At 31.1% G+C, this 24335-nt stretch overlaps 2 protein-coding genes across 2 annotated transcripts; one reads left to right on the top strand and one right to left on the bottom strand.

The window, feature by feature from the left end:
* Window positions 1-5711: 5711 nt before the first annotated feature.
* Window positions 5712-14256, top strand: Rab21 (RAS oncogene family member Rab21). The gene is made up of 4 exons (XM_085205498.1): window positions 5712-6133; window positions 6799-6966; window positions 9995-10113; window positions 10897-14256. Exons 1-4 carry the CDS (start codon window positions 5996-5998, stop codon window positions 11105-11107), a joined length of 636 nt encoding a protein of 211 aa, XP_085061624.1. The 5' UTR covers window positions 5712-5995; the 3' UTR covers window positions 11108-14256.
* Window positions 14257-14978: 722 nt separating this feature from the next.
* Window positions 14979-23820, bottom strand: bor (ATPase family AAA domain containing bor). Its single transcript, XM_085205496.1, has 10 exons — window positions 23500-23820; window positions 21590-21744; window positions 21147-21259; window positions 20816-21022; window positions 20301-20458; window positions 19710-19969; window positions 19414-19537; window positions 18671-18962; window positions 18309-18507; window positions 14979-18111 (listed from the first exon to the last, which is right to left on the bottom strand). The coding sequence occupies exons 1-10, from the start codon at window positions 23687-23689 to the stop codon at window positions 17929-17931; spliced, it is 1881 nt and encodes a 626-aa protein (XP_085061622.1). The 5' UTR covers window positions 23690-23820; the 3' UTR covers window positions 14979-17928.
* Window positions 23821-24335: the final 515 nt, after the last annotated feature.

Raw genomic sequence — 24335 nt, 5'->3', positions numbered from 1 at the left:
AGCATAAAATGTTTTTTTGTTATTGCGTTTAGTTCGCGTTTACCTCAGTTGTTTTTTATTTTTCGATCATGAGGTTAATTCTGTTGGTCCTATTGGCTTTTACACTGACACCGGGGCAGGGGGGAGGGTACACTGTCCCTGGAGAAATGCAAGCACTGTGTGGCTGCCTGTGAGGAAGTCGACGACTGTAAGGACGCCCCCTGCGGGACTCGAGTTCGCCATTCAATGAGAGCTTTAAGTGTGAATGCATATTACAAATAAATATGCTTACATTGCAAACGTCGAGCCTGACATGTTGTTATCAGCATTTACTACTTTCTTGGTTATATACACTCCGTGATGTAATTCCATTATCATTATCTCCTATTGAGTTATTATATAGAAAAGCAAGTGAATAACACAACTTACAAATGCCATTATTAACCGACTTCTGTAAGAAAGGTCTTTATCTTTTCTTTGTTTTTTTTATATTTGTTACCTCATAACTTTAAACTGGGTGAACCGATTTTGATTTTTTTTTGTTTGAAAGGTGAAGCTTCCCGAATGGTCCCATTTTTTTTTGGTCCATGTCTGACAATGGGATCTATGAGAAAATCACATAAGTCTTAAATTTGCATTAGGTATGTGCGCGACTAATAGACGAATAACTCAATGTATCGCCAACCGATTTTGATGATTCTTTTTTTATTTGAAAGGATACACTTCAAGAATAATTTGGTGAAAGTTTGGTTAGGTTCCGATTATGAGATCAGACAAGAATTCCAAAAATCATATTTAGTTGTACCTTCTATTAGTTGTATTGAGTCCCCCTGACGTGTTTTTTTTAGTTTATAGTCAATGTACAGATTTTACCCTCTTTACAGTTTTATTATATATAATATAACTATATAACTTATAACTAATATAATAAAGCGGAAGAGTTTGTTTGTTTGTTTGTTTGAACGCTAAGATCTCTGGATCTACTGGATCGATTTACTTTGTTTTTGTTTTGTATGAAAGCTGCATTCTTCAGAAGTGCTATAGGCTATATAACATTACATTACACATAAAAAGTAATATATTTTAAAGTACTTTCTAATTTGACATGCAATTTATTCTGCCATCTTAATAACAACCGTCGCATCGCTACGCAACCGTTACCGCGACATTTTGATATTCATCCTTATGAAAATAAATGTTATAGTCACTTTTAGCATTTTATCTAGATTGAAATTATAGTTTACTGTATAACATACTAATAAATAATTAAGGAGATGTCACTGATTCGAAATGACCTAGCTTACGGGTGGGACAAATGAGTATGACCGACGTGAAAATATTCTTCTAGTTCAAGCAGGCGTAGCCGCGTCCGGGTCCACTAGTACTAATATAATAAAGCGGAAGATTTGTTTGTTTGTTTGTTTGAACGCTAAGATCTCTGGATCTACTGGATCGATTTACTTTGTTTTTGTTTTGTATGAAAGCTGCATTCTTCAGAAGTGCTATAGGCTATATAATATTACATTACACATATATACTAATATATTAAAATACTTTCTAATTTGACATGCAATGTATTCTGCCATGTTAATAACAACCGTCGTCGCTAGGCGACCGCGTCCGTTACCGCGTCATTTTGATATTGATCCTTATGAAAATAAATATAATAGTCACTTTTAGCATTTCATCTAGATTGAAATTATATTTCTATAGAAATTATATTCTTATATTTCAAGCAGGCGTATCTGCGTCCGGGTCCGCTAGTTATATATATATAGATATAGATTTATATCACACAGTTGCATAAGTAGGTAATCTATATATATATAAAATCGAAAGGTCACTCACTCATCACGAAATCTCAGAATCTACATGTACTAGGAATCTCAAATTTTGCATAGGAGTTACTTATAGGACGTAGGTGCTCGCTGAGACGGGAATTTGCAATATTCGGCTTCTAAGGGGTTGTTTTTGGGGTCGAAAGTATGTATGAAACTTCGTTACTACAAATGCTAGGAGTCTCAAATTTTGCATAGACGTCGCTAGGACGTAGTCATGGAAACAGAAATGAATAATAACATAGTTCACTCGGGTGAAACCGCGAGCGCGCCGCTAGTAATAATATGGAGACAGAAATTAATAATAACATAGTTCACGCGGGCGAAACCGCGAGCGCGCCGCTAGTAATAATATATATATCATGAAATATTTCAAACCTAAATGAAAATTCACACATTTCTAGTTCGCCCAGTTTTTCCAATACATTTAAATTGAAAATGTTTCAGCTATCATACCTACTCTCCAGTATGCAATACGAAATAGATTCATTTGTACGTCAAGGGGCTTAATTAACAAGTTTCTATTTATTCCGTAAATTCATATTGCGCGACTATGATCCTTAGGCATGATATATTTCGATGTAGCCTTTGATTGAATATTTGATAACATCTAGCGAAATCTGTTCAAAGGTTTTCAATTGAAAATATTAAAATCTCGAATGATATATCTATCATTCGAGATTTTAATATTTTATTATATCTAATTATGTAAAAATTCCACATAATATAATAACAACTTCACATCAATATGTTTTTATAATATTTCTTTACTAACTATTTTTCATAACATAATTATATTCTGAGGTCGTCTTGGCGCAGCGGCACAAGGGTGTGACTGTAACGCGACGGTTGTGGGTCCGATCCCCACTCGAGCAAGTGAAATATTTATTTACGTTTATATTTCCATTTCTTCGCTCTGGTGTTGAGGCAAACAGCGGCGTTGAGTTCTGCCCCTCAACACGCAATGCCTCCGAAATTCGGCAGAAAGTGGGACACGGAGTGTCTTAACATTAGGTGCCCTCTGCCTACCCAAAAAATTGGGTAACTTGTAAGAAATTCATAATATAATAATTCTTTTAGATATTTAAATAAAAATATTAAAACTTAAAATTTCTATACAGACCTATGTTTCAAAGTAATAAAAAAGTCTATAGGGATTTCGAATTAAGTTTAAAAAGTCCTTAAGAAGTAGTTGCGACAAAAAAATGTAAGAATGAATTTCACGTTTTAAAATTGTTTGTAAAATTTTATACCCCGCAAGTAGCAGGATAGGCACAACCCTGCACAAACAATTTAAAACGTGAATTTCCAGGAGCTTAGTGCTAAGACACTCCGCTCCCCACTTTCCGCTCAATTCTGAAGGTGTTGCGTTGCCGTGAATTTCGTGTTTAGTGGAGGAACTCAACATCGCGCTTTTACATCGACACCAGAGAAATATATTATATATATTGTTTCCTCAGGTAGGAATCGAAGCCACAACCTGTCGTGTTTACAGTCACACGCTTGAGGCACTGCGCCGCCACCGTCCTTATTTATAATTTATATTTTATATACCTATACAATTTCGTTTATAGTAAGCATAAAAAAACAATAAAAGATTTATGAGAAAAAAGAAATAGAGTAGTGCACCATTGTTCAGGTGTAAATAAAGTTTTAAAATGAAGTAAAATAGAAAACATCAGGATCTTATTAAATTTTATTTACTTCCTGAAGCATTTTCCTTCAGCCAACAATTTCAAAGAGTGCAAATAAGAGTCATGATTCTTCTTATTCCTTACAATATAATATTAAGTTACTTTTGCATTGCTCAATCAGCATATTTAAATAAATTAGTAAAGCTCATTTGTGAAGGATGTATTCCAAATAGAAATCAGTGCTGTGTTGGCATAGTTCTAGCTTACAGATATATTTTAACAACTAACTATTGTGCGAAAATGTGTAATTCCGTTGAAATTGATGATAAGGAAATGTCTATTATCGAACAATATGAATATCCGAACTCTAAGACTTTTGTCTTCACTTATAACTTCGCAGGGCCTGACACTATTGCCATTGTGCTCATAAAATATTATACATTTAATGAAGATAGCATTCGTGAGAGCATAGCGGATGTAGATACAACTTCCTTACACGGTTTATTTGCCTCGTTTCCAGTTTCAAAAAACAAATTTGTTTTAAAATCTACAAGAATAACACAATGTGATAAGAATTCGGACTTATCAAATATTTATTACATTTGCACTTATGATGAAAGTTACGAATCTAATGAAATTCCACAAGGAACTCCTTTGTTTGTGGGTTTACAATTTGTTGGTATAAAAGGAGCTAACTCTCGGAACAGCTTAAATTTTGGTACAGTATTTCTTTCTCTAAGTCCACTCGCATACTGGATATCATATAATACACGTGACGATAATTTACAAATATTTAGGCGAGTAAATTCTATAACAATGCCTGCAACTAAAGGTACTCATTATAAAACAATTAACCAATATAGTAAAAGTACCGTAACTTGCAACACAAAACAAATAATACAAGATTATATTAATAAACAGAAGAAACCAAAGAAAGGTTTTCCAACAAAGAAATTTAAAAGCAGTGGCAAAATAACACGTAAGCAAAGGCAGTCTAAGAACATTTCTAGGGAAAAAAACTACCTTACCGTCATAAAAACTTTTAAAATTTCCAAGATAACTTCCGTAAGAAAACAAAAAGTTACGAATGTATTTATTAAGAAGAGTTGCTCGAGATGTGAGGAAATAAGCCCTACAATTGCAGGTACAAAATCCACAAAAGTGAAGTCAGTAAAGTTAACAAGAAATTCTGTCAGAATTCCAGTGAAAAGTACAAATAGACCGGGTAAAATAAATACGCAAAGAAAAATTACTTCTTCACTTCATAAGAAATCTACAATTAAAAATAGAACGGATAAAATGGAAACCAAAAACACAACTAATGCTTTAGAATGGTTTAATAAAGTTAAAAACATGATGCAAACAAATAGTACGTCAATGCTTATATTAACTACATCCTCAAAAAAAATGTCGGATTTTGTAGATCTAACATAAATTATCGTAAAATAATATCTACATAAATTATCTTTATATGTATATATATAATAAAACAGTAAACATATTTTGTCTGTACGTTTAGTATTTTTGACTGAAATGGATAGAAGTCATTTAAAAAAAATAATAAAAAGCTAATTTTTATTTTTATTTTTTATGTATGATCACGTTTATCTCCGAAAGTACTGAGCCGATTTACTTAAAACAAATACCAATTGCTTTGTTTTAACTCAACATAGCATCTAGAGTTTGACTCATCAAAAAAAAGGTTCATTAAAAAAAGTTATTGGCATTTGAATGAACTCAAAGCATGAGTTTGCCTGCAAATATATAGCAATCCATATCTATACTTATAATTATAATAAATCTGTATTTTTAGCCGAGTTTCAAAACAAGGAGGAGTTCTCAATTAAATATTTTCGATTCATTATTCGATTAATTATTTTGGATTCGATTTCGAGGATTATTCGATTCGATTTTTGTAATATGCAATAATTACACTTATTTTACAAAGAATATTATAAATCCTTACCTATATCAATAATTTAACATTTGACTGTTTCTGAACGAGTTAATTATTTATTATTATTTTTTTTAATGGCCTGATTTTGCGGTGACAAGCGCAAAATAATCTGCCAGTGTCACGTATAGTAGAAATTAAATTATTCATTGACATCAACACATTTAACTGTCAGTCAAATTTGTTTATTAGATAAATAATCATGTAGTTCAAGAAAAAAAAATTCGCGATTTTTTTATACTGTATATATTTTATCTATTCACATTAGTCTATGTTACCTATGGATTATGCACATGAATTATGACATTTTCTTTACAAACTGTCACAGAGTCAAACTGGTCTCTGTTTTTTTATAGATGTGGGACTTGATATTCAATAATATAAAATAATAATAATAAAAGGGTGGGTTCAGAAAATTGAAAACGTTTTTCTTGTGTTATTAATGAATGGAAATTAATTTATAATTTGCATATTCGTTATATACCACGCACGATATTAGCGTGAATTGCGTGATAGAACTTCATTTAAGTATATCAATCTATATCCAATTACAAGTTCTAGTTCTAGAAAATAATTCTCTATCATCAAAAATGAGTTCGGCAGCAGGAACAAGTGGAACGCGTAATTTTAAAGTGGTTTTGTTGGGAGACGGCTGTGTCGGTAAAACATCCCTTTTACTTCGATACATCGAAGACAAATTCAACGATAAACACTTGACGACTTTACAGGTATAGAATATTTTTTCGTATTTTGCAACATTACTATAGTCAGAGTTATTTTACAAAACCATATAATATTCATATTGATTACAATGCTTGAAACATAATTGGTTCAATAATATGTTTATAGTGAAAGTTTTTCTAATAATCAAATTAGTAAAGAATGCCATTGTCACGCGATGTTACAATATCCTGCTGCTCATAATATTCTACAATTAATGAGAAGGCATGCTACAAATGTAACATTTTCAACATATATACAAATATATAATATTATAGGGAATTATCTGTTTTGAGTAATTTCAGTTACAAATAATTGACATTTTGTGATATCTATTGTTTGTCTTCTTATAGTAACAAAAATTCAGTCAAGAAAAGTGTGAAACTTCTTTTTAATAAGTGTCATTTAGACTGTTCATATCTGAAATTAACAAAAACTTATTCTGGATTTGTATAGAGTTATGGATATTTATTTATTTTAAATATAGTTATGGTACTTGATAACTTCCCCAATTTAAATATCAGCTTCACGCTGTATCCCGCACGCATCAGGGAAGGCAGAGGGAACCTAGTATTAAGACACACCATCTTCCACTTTCTGCTGATTACTGGAGGCATTGCGTGTTTAGTGGCAGAACTCAAAATTAAATTTGTAAATCTAATACTATATGCAGGCAACATTCCTCAATAAGAAGTTGAACATCAATGGCCAACGTATCAATCTATCCATCTGGGACACAGCTGGTCAAGAGAGGTTCCATGCTTTAGGGCCCATCTACTACCGCAATTCCAACGGTGCCATTTTAGTCTATGATATCACTGATGATGAATCTTTTGGGAAGGTGAGAAAGTGTCTGTTTTGATTAGTTTAAAACTATCCCACATTTAGCAGTTATAATATTAGACATATACAACTAAGCATCATCAATGCCTTTACATTTTTAACTATCAAATTAATCATGACAAAGCAGATTTATTAGATGTTAAACTGCATTACTTTTATCTAATTTTCTACCCAGTTTGCATCTAACATTGTTAAAGCTTTAAAAGGTGCTCAATCCCTTTGTTAACACTAGAAGCGCCGCCGTCCCATTTTTGTCCCAAACGCAAGGTTGATTGTTTATAACTTTTTTGTTTGTTAATGTATGTAGATGAAACTTTTTGACTATTACCAATTTTACACCTTTATTTAATTAAAAATATAAATAATTTTATAGCAGTCATACTTTTTGAAAAAAAATAGATTTACCTAGAACTGCCGCTGGGTCATTTTTGTCCCACCAATATTATTTTATTATTTGAGAGTATAATTTGACATATTTTCATGCCTCGGGGACGAGGTGGAGGTGAAAGGACGATGCGGGGGCGGAAAAAAATTGAATAGTAGGTTTAGCAGTCAATACTTAAGTTTTTAGGGTTCTGTAGCTTTTAAGTAAAAAAAAACCCTTATACGTTCATTTTTTATCCATCCAGCTGTCTTTGCCTTTATCTTAGGAACGCTTGGAGAAATCGAGTTGATATTCATATGAGTATATGAATATCAACTATATGACGATCTACAGTCCCTTGATTTTCTGAAAAAGCACGCTTAAAAAAAGATATGACCTAAAAAGAAAAGATTTATATAATAAAAAACGTGTATTTCGACACTATAAAGGGAATCAAATTAATAAGGTACTTTCAGTTAACTTAGAATTATAAAATTTGGCAGCTAGCATCTACATGTAGTACTAGTACAGGAAAAAATCTGAAAACTATACATTTATGCATAAATCTTAAAAAATAATAGCCTGAAAAGTGGGGTAAAATTGGTGTCAATACAAAATTTTGCCGCTAGTTCAGTGAGGTATCAGATGAAAGGATGACTAAGCTAGGCTTGAATTTTAGAAAAACACTCGATACCAAATTGAGGTGAGGTTGTAGGTGGAGAGAACCTGGGAACCTAGTGCTATGCACTCCGCTGGCATTTTCCGCCGAATTCTGGAGCCATTACTATGCAATGTTATAAATCATCTGTGATGTATCACTGATGAAGAATATATTAATGCATTACTTGGCCTAATCATAATATTAAGTAATTTCAATAACTTATAATTTTGTAAGAGTTATTCAGTTAGTTGTCACGACCTTAGAACGTATTTGAAATATTTAATTCTTTCTTTGTGTTTGGTTTTTTGGTACTTTTATGTGTGTTAAAGAACAAAAATTGATCATTAAAGATGATCTTCATATTTTACGAATTATTTTAATAGTATTTATTTGTATTATACCAAAAATCAACATAATAAGTAGAATGGGACAAATTTGTCACGACGGCGGTTCAGGGGGGATCTCAATCTTCGGCACTTCTAGTGTTAAGTAACACGTAGCAAGAGACCTACCAACAGTTTGATTCCTAAAACTTTTGTGTAACTTAAAATTAAATGTACTTTGTTTATGCCCAAAAAAAAATTATGTAACTATGATACATTTTTCTGAGGCTGGTGTGTGTATTAAAATAAAGCTGCATTCAGCTCTGCCATTCAATATGCAATATCTCTAATATTACTTTTTAAATATCTAATTTAATCTCAATAATAATTATGATTAATATAACAAAAAAATATCAGTTTAGTCAGATTTCCTGTGTATGTACATTAATAATCCAATTGGAACTTTCAACTGACGTACACTAGCTGAGAGGATGTATTCAATAATAACTACAATTGTGTGCATGCTGTGAAATGTATTATTCAACTTGATATCTATTTTAATAATAAATTATATTATATTTTGTAGATTAATAGAATACCGTGTAATGTGCAACTGTAAAGGCGACAGTTATGGGTTTGAGTCCCACACATGTGTTTATTTGTTTAAATGATCTCTGGAACTACTGGTCGGATTTACTTTTTTTCTAATGTATCTCTTATAAATAAGTCACTCAACTTTTGGCAAATGCAGTATAATAAATGAATTATGATATGGTATGCGGGCAAAGCCGCGAGTGGGCCTCTAGTAATCTAATAAACTTACCCTTATTTAAGTTCTAATACTTAATCATTTAGAAGTAATATTTTAGTTTGTGTACCCTCAAGTATATTACTATGTTATATATGTATATAGATTTCTTTTTATATACCGGGGGTACTGTAGAGTCAAAAATAATTTATAAAATGAAGTACTAATTCATTGTCATTCATTCATGAATCGTCATTGAATGTAATCTAGACAAAGTAAATTTGCAATTTCTTTGTGGTTGGAAAACAATTTGATATGAGATAACAAAATTCTACTACCACCTTGCTATCTAATATCTAAGTCGCAGATACTTAAAGAAATATTTGCTGTTTGTCATGCTGTCCAAATGGATCCCTTTTGGTGTATATACACTTGTGTAGCCTTCCTGAGATTATATATTTGGCCTTATAATATATATACTTTTAAAGCTTCACTCTGTTTCCCGCATGTAGCAGGATAGAGAGAGGGAGCCTAGTGTTAAGACCCTCAGATTCTCACTTTCCGCCGAATATACATACATTACATTATACATTATATATTACTATTATTTGTCATACTTATGATGTCGTTTTAATGTATTTGTAAACTGCCTGATATGATATAGAGATTCAGTGCTCACTCAGGGGAAATCTTAAATTCTATTCTAGTTTAAAATATTTTCAATTTAGTTACATAAAAGGTTTTTGGTCTATTTTATAGATGGTGTTCAAAATGAAAATTGATGTGACATATATTTGAATTCTGTTTAAGTTTTTTGTAAATCATTTTTTTTTATATGAAAATATTAAATATTACATTTCATGGAGTGGAAATTTTGTTGGGGTCTTTACTTTTTAAATATATTTACATTTTATCTTTTTACCTCATTAGGTGAAAAACTGGGTGAAGGAACTGCGAAAGATGCTCGGATCAGATATAGTCCTCGTGATAGCCGGCAACAAGATTGATATGGAACACGAGAGAACAGTGCCGCTAGATGAAGCTGAGAAGTATGTATTATACTGAGATATTTATTTAATAAATATTTACTTTTAGCTCCACGCTGTATCTCGCATGTAGGATAGCCAGTAAAATATACCTTTACAATTAGTCGTTTATTTACCCTATTAATAAGACATTTTTTCTTATTCCTCCTGGTATTAGTCCCGGCGTATTTTGCCAGGGTCTGCCTTCCTGCTTCACCTACTCCACTTTGCCCGATCTGTAACCTCCTGTGTGTTTGGCTCTCATGTCCTGCATCACGACATCCCACCAGCGCTTCCTTGGGCGTCCGGGAGGTCTATCTCCAGGGACAGACATAGCTAGGCACTTGCATCCGACACTAGGCCGGCGCGCAACGTGGCCATACCATCTCAGGCGACGCTCTTGGAACTTATTACGGACTCCAAGACTACCTCGTTACGTATCCAGTCAGACCGTGATACGCCGCACCTCCACCTCAGCATCTTCATTTCCGTGACGTGAAGTTCCTGAGTGCACCGGGATAGTGCTGGCCAACATTCGTTGCCGTATGAAAGAACCGGTCCCGGGAACCGGAGGAATGATTAAAAAAAACTATGCAAGGCCCGACCAGTGTGGCACAGTGCGGTCTCAATTTACACTCAGAGGAATATATTGAACACGCAATGTCTCGAAAATTCGGCGAAAGGATCTCTATTTTCTCTGCCTACTCTATGTAGCGGGATAGAGCGTGAAGCTAAAAAAAAGAAAGATCTATCTAAGTCGACTTATTCACGGAAATGATAATAATATTTATCACATTATGTTTACAGTTACTCAAAATTGGTGGGTGCCAAACACTTCTACACATCGGCGAAATACAACCAAGGCGTCGAGGAGTTGTTCCTGGAGCTGACCAGGGAAATGGTGGAACATTTTGATCAGAGAACCAACACGGACACGGACAGGTCCTCCAGGGTCCTGGTGGTGGAGGACGAGGCCCCGGCCCAGTCCTCGTGCTGTTCAGGAATGAGGAGTAATTAGGTTTTTAATTTTTTTTATTTGTTAATTGAAGTATGAAGGCCGTCGTGGCGCAGCAGTACAAGGGTGCGACTGTAACGCGACGGTTGTGGGTTCATGAAATTCGAGGGAGTGAAATATTTATTTACATTCATATTTCCATTTCTTGGCTCTCGTGACGAGGCAAATCGCGGCGTTGAGTTCTGCCACTCAACACACAATGCTTATCACTAGGTTCCCTCTGCCTACCCTGCTGTGTGCGGGATAATAGGCTGATTTATTTTTTAATCAATCATCTTTTGAATCTATTCTTGTCTACCTAGATTATTAAGGATTTTTTTTTAATAATGCAAGATGGTGTAAATATTTTATTATATATTTTTTGTCATGTACCCTTTAACATAAGGTTAATTATTATATAATGTATTGATCATATTATTCATTATTTTTAGATATTCCTTCTTATGAAAGTGATTTAGTCAGAAATGTGTATTTTTATAATTGAATCTATTTTTTCGCCAACATTTATACACAACGCTTTAAACTAGGGATGTTACGGAGCATATAATAATATTTTGGAAAAATTCTTTTGATGATAATTTTAGTTACGGTTATTAGATTTATGGGCAATTCATTGTAATTTATAACGAATTTTATAATAAAGTTTGAAAGTTTATAATAAAGTATGAATAACTTTTGTTATTAGAAAAAGATAAATAATACATATGACAAACAAATGTCACCGTTATAAGAAAGTAAAAAAAAAAGGTATCAATAGCAGATTATTTATAATGTATAATCTTCTAGTAACAAAAGTTCTTCATACTTTATTATAAACTAAACAAAACCTGTCACAAAAAGTCTCATTTAGACTTCACCGAAAGTTTTTTTTGTCCCGGATATCCGATAGTATCGGTCACGGTTACAGAGCTCCGGGCTACGGAATCCCTGTTGTTATATTTTTTTAAACATGCTATATTTTGTGTATACGCTCGAATTAATAATTTAATTGCAAGGCAATTAACATTTATTTTTTCTATAATCTTATTAATGATATATATGATTGAAACGTATTTTAAATGTCAACAAATAAATAGTCCTTGTTTTTATAGAGATTGTCTTATCTTATGCTTTATTATCAGCTTCACGCTGTATCCCGCACACAGCAGGGTAGACAGAGGGAACCTAGTGGTTCTTAACACTCCGTTCCTAATTTTCTGCCGATTTCTGGAAGCGTTGAGTGTTGAGTTGCAGAACACCAGCCACAGCTCACTGCGCTTAGCCACGACACCAGAGCGATGAAATGGAAATATAAACGCAAATAAATATTTCACTTCCTCGAGTGGGGATCGAACTCACAACCGTTACACCCTTGTGCCCTGCCTGCGCCTGCGCCCCGACGGCCTCATCGTTATCAATTTGATAAATATAGGAGAAATTACCCTTTAAAATGTGAAGTTATCAGCTTAATTGCATAATTATGTTGTTTAGAATATATTGTTTATTTGCATACATTACTGTAAAAGCGTTATTTTAGTCAGTCAGTCAGTTGGGTTTTTTTTCCAAAAATTCTTGGGATTTCTATTGCAGGCTTTTTAGAAACATAGTGTGTAAATGGAAATTGGAACAATTCTAAGTTATTTCATTATTTTTAATAATATTTTTTATAGATTATGAAAATAACAGATTTAAAAAAAATATTTTCTGTGTATTTAATAAATCTTTTTTTTTATGTTTTTATTGTGTAGTAATTATTTGTGAAATTATATTTTTAATGTTTTTTTACGTCAGAAGCATTTTAGAATAGTTTTTTTTAATAAAATTATTGAAGCTATTTAAAATGCGAAACTGCTCTGCGAATCATTCCTTCAATATGCTGAAGCAAATGTTTTGTTAAGTTTACTCTAAAATAAATATACGTATATATAACTCTATTATCTTTACAAAAACTTGAACATATTCTATTGAAATGTATTTATATAGTATTACTTATAAAAATTAATATAAATAAAAGAACATAATGTACGGGACAAAAACGTTTATATTCAAATTGGATGTTTGTGCCAAAAAATTAAAGAAAAAAATATTGATTAAATTATGTAAATATGTATTAGATTATTTTATAATCTGAATTATTATAATAATAACTATGTGGGTAACTATTATTTATATTCATTATTTATTTAACGTGTCTCATTTATATATAAAAATAATTGTAACATGGGAGTAGAGTACAGTCGACGAGTCGCGGCCGACTTGAAGTTAGCGGTAGACGATAGGATTTATAAGCTTTTGATTGTTTTCTTGCTGAGTGAACAATGTGTAAAAGTTCCGAAAACTCGGGATGACCAACTCTGTTAACAACTTTCGTTTATATATAAACTAAATATGAATATATAAAATTCAGTTTTATGATATTTTGTACCTATTTATTAGACATATCCTAAATGATATTTATAATTGTAATGTATAATTGACATATATTAAATAGACAACTTTAATAAGTGAAGCAAACGCTCCTTTTTACGAAAATTACGGATAGATGGGGAAGTATTAAATTTGGCAGTTATAGTTTATATAGAGAAGAAATGCAGGATGCTAATATTTAATATTTTTTTAATTAACTTATTAAAACTACATTAAATTAATTAAATAAATATAAAACACACTGCATTATACACTTTTGTATAAAGTGACATACTCGTTGCTATGGCAACGCATATTGTACGCGTTAACTTGTTCCCTATAAATAATGGTTCCCCACAATTACTTTGTCCCTACATATATTATATATTAATAATAAATAATTATTGGCTGCGTGAAAAATGCCTTGTCTAAAATGAAATGAGCTGTGAAGAAAATATTTCATTATAGTTATATTTCAATTCTATATATTTAATAGTATAGAAAAGTGAGTAATGTCTGTTTAATGTGTTAATCGTCTATGATCATTTTGATATTTTTTTTTATATATACATATATTTTGCAATGTATTGTTTATTTATTATGAAATCATTTAGATATATCTTGTAGAAAAAAATAAAATAATTGTAATCTGGTCTCAGTTGTGTTGATTTGAGACTTCTTTTACTTACTGTCATAAACTTTGTAGTGTTTACGAATTTAAAACTTTATATATGGATCAAAATTGAAATAAATGTTTTTGTTAATAATTTTGTATTTTTATTTCCTTACAAAAATAAAACTAACGTACCTATTCAAAAAACTGAGGTATTTTAATGATTTTTATTAGTTACCAGAGTTAGGATATAAAAATATTTTATTTCCCCCCTACTCTCTAGGGGAGAACACACAAATGTCGCGTTTGCTTAGAGACACTGGCGTTGCGCCACAACCGTAAAGAATGAATAAATCATAAAATTGTCTTTTATTTTATTTAGATAATGATACGAAGTTTTATTGTTTTTTTCTTTGTACAGTGAATAATTAATGTATTTATTTTGCTTAATTTCTAACTTTAACTGTAATTTATAAAACAAAGTAAGCAGAGATAAACTAGAGATGCAATGCCCATTTTAACTACTCATTTTAGATTTTTTTTTGTGGCAAATTAACATATTCAATATGTTATTTCACACTCAAACTTCTATACAGAGTTACTAAGAACTTGATGAAAACGTATGAATTAATAGTTTAGAGTGCTTGAGCGCTTTCCAAGAACCCGGGTTTAAGTCCTGCTACATTAAAAGTTATACAATTTCAAAAAAAAGTACAATTTTAGTTGTTCTATTATCAAATTCCTTCGAGTAAATGAATTGGAAACACTTCATATGGATTTTAAGTGTGTACAACATTTTTATTTTTTCCAAAATAACTATTATTCTTCGATTAACTATTTTCCACAACATTTTAGGTTAAAGAAAATAAAACAAAATAACATTTAAACAAATTTTTTACTATTACTACATAATATTTACTCACAAGGCCGCAATGACACCAAAAACAATCAACTTCAACTTCTATACCAACATAATATAGTAACATACTAACTTAATTATTAAAAAAAAATGCAGAACTAAAATGTTTGTAATACAATACAATCTTCATTATTACATTATTATAATATTAAAATGAAATTACATATTGGCTTTGGTTGTATAAAGAGTTTTTAATATTTATATATGTAAAATACGCACCCACGATTATGGCGCATACATTCTGACACAGTTCCCCAGAGCCAAGATGGCGTTACTTAAAAATAAGCAATTAAACAATTCAAATTCATAGGAACAAGTTCTGGTAGTCAGTTTCGGATACAAGTAATGCTAGTTTTCTTATAACTAAATCGAATGTTAACCTAACTTTGTTTTAATATAGGCCTGTAAATTATTATTATGCTATTAAATATAACATCAATTGAGAAAATACATGAAAATGCAACGATAAGTATTTAATTGGTTTTTTATATTGTATTTGGAACTAAAAACAAAAATATTTACAGTAATTTTACTGTAGTATAATAAAGCACTCATTCGAGGTTATCAAAGTCATTATTACGAAAAACAATCATTAAAACAAAAATAAAGCACTATATACTTTATAACCTTAGGTTATAGGAAGACCACAAATTGTAGCATATTTCAATAATTAAAAAAAAGGCAATAGAACTAGATAAGCCAGGATTTAATTTTCACCAATAATATATTATATACTAAGGAAACTCGCGGCTTCGTCCGCTTGAACTAGACAAATGTTTATATACTAATCAAACAACAACATACAAAATTAAAAATTCAGCCAATTCAATAAAATGTTAGTGGAAGTTTACAAAAATACAGTACTGAAAACTGTATTCAAATCGGTTAAGCTGTTTCTGTGACAAACATAAAAAAATTAAAATCGTTTTATTTCTCATTAATCTTCCACTTATAGGCAGCGATGAGATGCATTTTAATTATATTTATAAATTAGATTCATTGTATAATATATATATATACACAGAATATATTATAAAATATACATTTTAAAAAGCATGCATTTTTAATGATGTACTTAAATTTTATTTTGCATATTCTAAAAAACTATTTTTTCTTACTTAATTTGTACAGTATTTTTTTTTACTCATATTCTATATACCTTACTGTTGAATCTTTATATTGTGCATTTAGATAATTGTCAGATAAATTATAATTGAGATGTTGACAACATATAAAATCTTTGTATTTAACTTAAATATCATCTTTGTATTTAACTTAAATATTTGTACTTAACTTAAATGTCAACAGTTGATATAAATTGTAATTCTTTATTCTTATACTTGAAAGTGTTTATTGAAAACTTTTTTAATATATTTTTTTTATTATATGTTTTTTTTATTTCCGTAGTTAAATAATAAAAAAAAGAAAATTTTGTCAACATCTCAATTATAATTTATGTTGGTAATCAACATATCAGAACATCACTTTAATATATTATTATAATTTGCTTATAATAAAAGCTGTATAGTTCAAGATACAGTCGATGTAGAGAAGTCTTGTATTAAATGTACATAGTAGCAAATAGTAGTTTGGACAATAACTATTATTCATATAAAATAAGTTCAGTTCTGTTATTATTTATTAATTGTATATTGAGAAATATAATTTATTTTTCGGTTTTTGCCCGACTGCATTAGGAGGGTAATGTTTTGTGAGCTTATTAATGTATCCTTTTGAGTATCATCCTTAGAGCTTTTATGATCATATAAATTGTGTACAAAGAGGTTATGAGTTGATAATTAAAATTTAAAAGGCAAATTTTATTTTCTCCTTTTTAGAGTGTTTAAATAAAAACTTTTTCTAAAAATGATTTTATGCTTTAAATTTATTTTATTTTATTTTCAAATTAATTGTATCAATGCTTTTGAATACAAGTAATATACTTTTCATTAATATTATATTGTTATTAATATATCATAATTATTTAACCGTCATATTTTTTATAAATTACTCATTTCTTATGGCAGTTTAAATAAAAAGTAACAAGTTAGAAATTTTTTATATTCTTTTCATATTTTGTTTGTGTACACAAAAATATTTACTATTAAAAAATAAATACTGACACATTAGTCTATATTCCTTTTTTTTCATTTAAAGATATTATTTTTAAAATTTACGAAATTCAGCCATATTTTGTTTACCTATTGGAATATGATTATATATAAAGAATAAATGAGATTTGAGCCCATAGTCATAATGTGACTTCCAACTATGCCGTAGAAATTTCACAGTACTCTCTAAGCATAGCTTAGTATAAAATCTAGCGTAACATATCCCTTTATTAATGTTTAGAAATGTGGTACGAATAGACTACATCACTATATACAGTACAATCAGTGTATACATCAAGTATCACTCTACAGCAGTGTCTCTAATTGCAAAATTTATTGTGACACAATTATTATTGTCACAATCATTTGTGTCCAAGTGTCTGGAGTCATTGAAAAGTTTTCAAACCAGACTGATAGTTTCAACCTCACCACATCAGAGTGCACAAAATAAGTTTTCACACAATTCCTGTACATTTGCAAATAGATATACATTTATTACCCAAACACAAAAAATATATAAATAGTCTAATCATACCATTACTTTGATAGAGATAATTGTAAATATTATAGTTATTTTTTATTAACAGAGGACTCTAGAAAAAAACCCTACATATAGTAAACCTATAATAACCCCCCAAAAAGAAAATTACTTATTACAATTATTTTTCATTTGCAACGCCAAGTAACGTAATTTCATCATAACATTATCAGACAGATATATATGAGTGTTCCGTATTGTATCACTAAAGTCGTAGATGCACTGTGTTTTATCACATTTTTTTATTTCTTGGTTGTGTCACTTATCCGAGTCAACATCTTTAGATTTTTTCTTGTTTGATTTAGCTTTTGGTTCTTTAACTTCTTCAATTTCTATAATTTTTGCTTTTTCGATGTTTTCTTGTGGAGCGTCCAAAGGTGGCAGGTCTAGCAAGTATGGCATCATGCTTCTTGATTTCTCTTCGGCGGAAAGCCATTCCATCTGCGAAATTTATGAGTAACTTAAGTTAATAAATACTTCTCAAATCAATCCTTTGAGAATATATAAAGATATCCATAAGGATATATAAACCTTAAGTTAAGCTTGGTTCTGTAATCTTTTCTACTTAAAAAATAATATCTCTCTCAGCATGTAACCCCAATCATACAAAATATACATACAAAAAAAACTACACAAACCTTCTGCCTGTGATCCATGACAGCATCATCACATATCTCAATGCACATCTTCTCGGTGAGTGTCCCGTTGTCGGACGCGTACGCCGCCGCCTGCCAGGCCACGCCCAGCTTGGACAGGGCGCGCCCTGACATACCTGACGTTCTCTCCGCTAGGAGAGTGCAAAGAGCGCCGTAGTCGAACTGGTCGACGTTGAGACGGCTGGAAAATAAAACATTCGGTTGATATAAAATGTTTCAATAAAATTTCTGTATTTAGTTGCGTTATCAAAACAAACAACTTAAGTGATTGATTTCAAAATTTGATCTAAAAATTAATAAAAAAAGAAACACATTAAAAAAAATTACATAAATCCATGACTTACCGTTTTCCCTCCGAAGCTGGCTGTAGCACGAATTTATCAAAATACAATCTGATAAGGCGTTCCCTCTCCTCAAACCCTGGTAGACCAAACTCGATCATCTTGTCCAACCTATCGTTTATGGCTGAGTCGAACTGTTGCGGTGTATTCGAAGCCAGGACCAGCATGATACGACTACTTTGATCTGAGGTGCGGTAAAGAAAGGCATTGAGGGCCGCCCGGAGGTCCTCGCTCAGCTGTGTTGACGACCGCTTGTGGAGGAATGCGTCGGCTTCGTCAATGAATAATAGGACGCCTAGGATGAAAATATTATATTAATATACAAGTTCTTTTTTTTCTTCTTTTTTATTGCAATCTGTTTTTTTTATAAATTAGTGTTTTAGTCATCTAGTAACACCGTCCATAATAAAGACAGGCTAAGTTAGCAATTAAACTGTAATTAATATACTGTACATCTGTTAGAATCCATTTGCACATGGCACGCTCATGACTTTAGATTAAAATGAACATTGCAAAATTAAAGTTTTGTATTTTGTATTACAAAATTGTTGTTGATCATTTTTGTATCTGCTACATACATATTGTCTCAAAAACCTGTATACTTATTGCTTTACAATATAGATTGTATTTAATACTACACATATATAATAATTAGAATATTCTCAAGTTTTAAGTTTGAATATTTACTAATTTACTGCTATACAAAAATAAATAACGTATATATAACATTTACTATGTTTTTCTACCTTTTCTGCTTGTATTGGCCCAGTCGAACATTTTGTGTATGGCTGCCACCGCGTGCTTGCCCATGGGGGCTACGTCGCCACCCGTCATTATGGCGTATTCCATGCCCGAGTGCTTCGCTAATTTCTGATAGAAAATAGAATAATTAATAAACTTATTGTATGTAGCATTTGCGTGCTCAAGCGTGCGACTGTGTAATACGACAGGCAGTGGATTCAATTTCCATTCGAAGAAATGAAATATTACACACATTATTACAGCGAGAAATTAAGAAAGCGTGAAATCAAACCAAACGTACCTTAGAAAACAACGTTTTACCCGTACCAGGAGGGCCGTACATCAGTAAATTTCTATAGAAACCCTTATTCATTTTAGTATTTTTGGTCGCAATTGCGATATCTCTGAGACGGTTCTCCAAATTAGGCGACAATACAACACCGGCTAGTGCATCAGAGGGTTTTTTGAAACTAGCCACTGCCCTTTGAATTGTTAATATTGGATGTTTCACGGCTTCCAGTAACGAAAATCTTGATGTCTCGTTTACTAGTGTTGGTTTACCTAAAATTTTGGGAAATAAACATAATTAAATTTTTGGTCTTGAAGAATAAAATTCAATTATAAAATAAACGATATAACTTGTATATAGATCGGTCTACTACCAGTCTGTTACTAGTGCTCTTAGTGCCATGTCTCCTCTATAGGCTCTAAGCATGAACACCTTTGCCTAAGCAAAGGATAGCAGGTAAGCCTGCTATTTTCAAAAGAAAGAAAAAACCTCATTCATCACAGCTTCCGATTCTTAAGCTATAACCTGTGAATTTAGTCCCATCTCTATTACTCTAATATTATAATAAAAAAAAGAGAAAAATACTCTATCCTTTAAACTTACCAATCCTAGCTTCAATGAATCTGGCGGTGACGGATGTGGCACCCCTGGCGGTGTACACTCCGAGCGCTAAGAGGGACAGCCCACCTGCTGCAGCCAGGGTCTTGTTCCAGTCTGTGACTAGCGCGTTCAGGCCTGTGCCTATCACGCTTCCTGCTGTTCTGTTTGAAGTAAAACATGGGATGATTAAATGTTATATACATAATATATAGAATAAAACATATTATAAATAAATAATGACAATAATCACGAATGATGGCGCAGGGGTACATGAGCAAACGACGCAAAGCAGTAACGCTACGCTAAGTTTAGCGGCCTTATAAATTTTAAAAACTTTTATAATTAACATAAAATAATGCGTAATTATTGAAAATACTAAAACAAAGCTATATGTTACATTTATATATAAGTATATTACAAAAATACATCATCAACATTTTTGCTGTCGTTACACTTTATTTATGTGCTTAGCATCTAACAATAACATTTTTAATATATTAGAAATATATTTCACTTACTGTATACTTTCCAATATTGTGGTCCTGTTCTCCGCCGCCTTCAACTTAATCTGCTCCAGTGTTATATCTCTATTCTCTCTATCAGCTTTGGCCCGTGCTCTGGCCTCAGCCTCAATTGCCTTCAATTTGTTCTTCTCACGCAACTCCATTTCATGTTCAACTGTCGCGCGACGCATCGCTTCTTGTTTTGCTACGCTTTCTTCTTGTCTTTACAAAAGTAAAATGATATATTATATTTAAAAGTTTATTATTAATCTAATATTCCATAGTGATACATAAATAATTTTTATAATATCTTTATTTTCTAGTTTCTAGTATTTCTAAAACTTACTTTCTCAACACTTCCTCCTGGTTCTTCTGATGTTGAAGCAACTGCTCTTCGTAGCGAGTCTTCGCCAGTTGGTCTTGATATTGCGCCCTTATTTGATGTTGCTTAGTTTCCTCCTGTTTAAAGATTAATACTGTTAATTACTCTTCTACTTCCATAAATATCAAACATTACTAAAATTCATGATGTTTAGATATCATGAATTTTAGTAATGTAATGTATAACTTAACCTGCAATGAGCTACAAGTTAGTTATTAATTGAAAATATGTACATACAATATATATATATATATTTGTGGATTCTCTTAAACTAAAGATGTTAAAATATTAGTGTTATTTTTTCTTTCTGAGCAATCAAATTATTTTTAGCGATCATATCACATTATTTATTTTTTTCAAAAAGTTAATAAAACTTTGGTACATATATCAAGCTTATCTTACATTACCTGTAAGGTTTTACGCCTTTCTTCATAATCAACACGCTTCTGATCAACTTTAGACTGTTCAATGGCTGCCTCATACTCTTTAATTTTTGCCATCTGCTCCTGCTGCCGAGTGCTTTCTTGTAATTTGCTGAGATCCAGGGCATCTTTTGCATGTCCTTAACAAACAAAGAAAAAAATTCACTAGTTAATTTAATTTTCCAATATAATATAAAAGGATAATGTTGCATGAAATTGTTTTAAGTTGCCAAAACCAATTGCTTAATCAAAATAATTAATAAAACCAATATATTTAATAGTATACACTTAACAGTTATTAAATTAAGACATATTTAAAAGAAAAAATAATGTGCTCAGGTAAAACAAATGCATTATTTTAAACATTCATACCAATTAAACATTTTATTTCAAGCATTGTGATATGATCACATGTTTAAGTAGCTAAAATTCTGATTAAATTATAAATTGAATTAACCAATAACTATCATTACTTTATTACAAAATATTATATTTTCTATTTATGTAATAGTTATATTTTCTATTCTAATTATATATATAATTATTCTAATTATAGCCAACTGCACATAGGAGATATGTGAGAAAATCTACTGTTGGGGACATTTCAACATTTTTATGTTTATAGAATATATTAGTCATATAATATCCATGGATAACCAATTTAGGTCCAAGTTAAAAATAATTTTAAATCTGAACTAAGCTATAAACAATGAATGTGCAATATTATGTTACATGTGAAATGGTTTTTACTCAAATCTCCCCTGCATGTATTAATGTCAAATGAACACAAGTAGGAGTTATGCGACATACTAAGTGCCTGAGGTAACTATGACAAAAGGTACAGTAGTATGATTACCAATATGTAATATAGCCTTATAGCACCCCTTCATAAATTGATTCAAACACTAAGGCCTGTATTTATATACAAAGAATGGTCACATTATGCATTATTATAGGACAAACTTGAAATTATTTTGATTATATGGATATGGATGAAATAAATTAAATTGCAGTGCAACAAAACAGTATATTACACTAACATAGTATATAGTTGTGTTCAATCCCCAATGGAAAGTATGAAATATTTTTATTTACTTGCTCTAATAAAGCTCTTCTATTTCATTGTTATAAGGTATTGTAAATATTTTCATGATCTCATATCATATAACTTTGAAAACTTTTTACCATAATAACTACATTTAAATACAATTTAAAAGGGTGAATCAATCTCTTTACATCATTGAAGTTATCTATAAATATAAGCATATTAATAATGTAACTCTGGGTTTCGCCAACTGGATGTTTCATTTTTCAATTACTTCTATTCAAACAATACAACTAGCATATGCTAGTGAATATTCACATTGTGAAATCTTAAGTCTAAAATATATGGAATAACTAGCGGCCCGCCCACGGCTTCGCCTGCGTATACTACTTTATTATTAATTTCTGTCTCCATGAGTACCTACGCCTCCTATAAGCCATGCAAAATTTGAGTATTTGTAGTAACGAAGTTTCATACAAACTTTCAACCCCAAAATCAATCCCTTAGAAGTCGAATATTACAAATTTCCGTCTTAGCGAGCATCTACGTCCAATAAGCACCTACTCCTATGCAAAATTTCAGATTCCTAGCACATGTAGTTTCGCGATGAGTGAGTGACCTTTCGATTTTATATATATATATATATATATATATATATATATATATATAGTAAATTGAATTATTTGACGAAAAAGTATCGTAAAAGAAATTTAAACAACTTGATATGATTTCTAGTTTACTACTTTACTTAATATTTTGAATACATAATGAATATCTAATAAGATTTTAGGTTAGGTTCAATCGCATTATGCAATACCCTAAAATGTGACTGATAAGGTTAAATACATACTTGATCTTTCCAGCTCTCGGGCAGCTTGAGCAGCTCTTTCTAAAGCGCTAGAATCAAATCTATAAGCTTCCATTGCCTTTTTCTCGGCTTTAGTTAAGGCAACAGGAGAAGCAACGGATTCACCGCCGTTTGCCGGGGGCTCATCTGGAGACGGCTGTTGAGGCCTACTGTACCCGAATATCCAAGACATGTTTTAAATATGAGTAACTTTATTCATTAAATAATTGCTACTCCAACGAAATCACAATATTTCCTATTTAATTAAACACAGCGCACAACGAGAAATCTTTAATCGATCACCAAGAGACACCGACCAGACCACAGATAATAGATATATCAGTACAATTGATTATAAAAGATGTCAAGGCACCACACCACAGAATATATAAATATATGAAATAAAAATACATATCTTATATATAATAAAACAGTAAAAATATTTTGTCTGTACATTTAGTATTTTTGACGGAAATGGATAGTTAAATGGCACTTAAAAAGAAAAATAGAAAGTAACAATATTTTCTCTGAATTTCTTGTCTATCTGTCTGTCCGTCTGTCTGTATGTATGGTTACGCTTATCTCTGAACGTACTGAACTGTACTGTAACTTTATAATAAATCTGTATTTTTAAGCGACTTGCTAAATAAAGAGGAGGTTCTTAATTAATTATTTTCGATTTGATATTCGATTCATTTGTTCGATTAATTACTTTGGATTCGATTTCGATACTGGATTATTCGATTCGCATAATTTTGTAATATGAAATCATTACAGTTATTTTACAAAGAATATTATAAATCAAATCTAGTAATAATTAACATTTAAGGGTGTTTCTA

Source organism: Heliconius melpomene, chromosome 21 (genome assembly GCF_056956725.1).
Source record: "Heliconius melpomene rosina isolate 202511_hmr_F chromosome 21, ASM5695672v1, whole genome shotgun sequence".
In the NCBI taxonomy this organism is placed as follows: domain Eukaryota; kingdom Metazoa; phylum Arthropoda; class Insecta; order Lepidoptera; family Nymphalidae; genus Heliconius; species Heliconius melpomene.
Note: the sequence above shows the minus strand (reverse complement) of the source record. Positions and strands in the feature narration are given on the sequence as shown.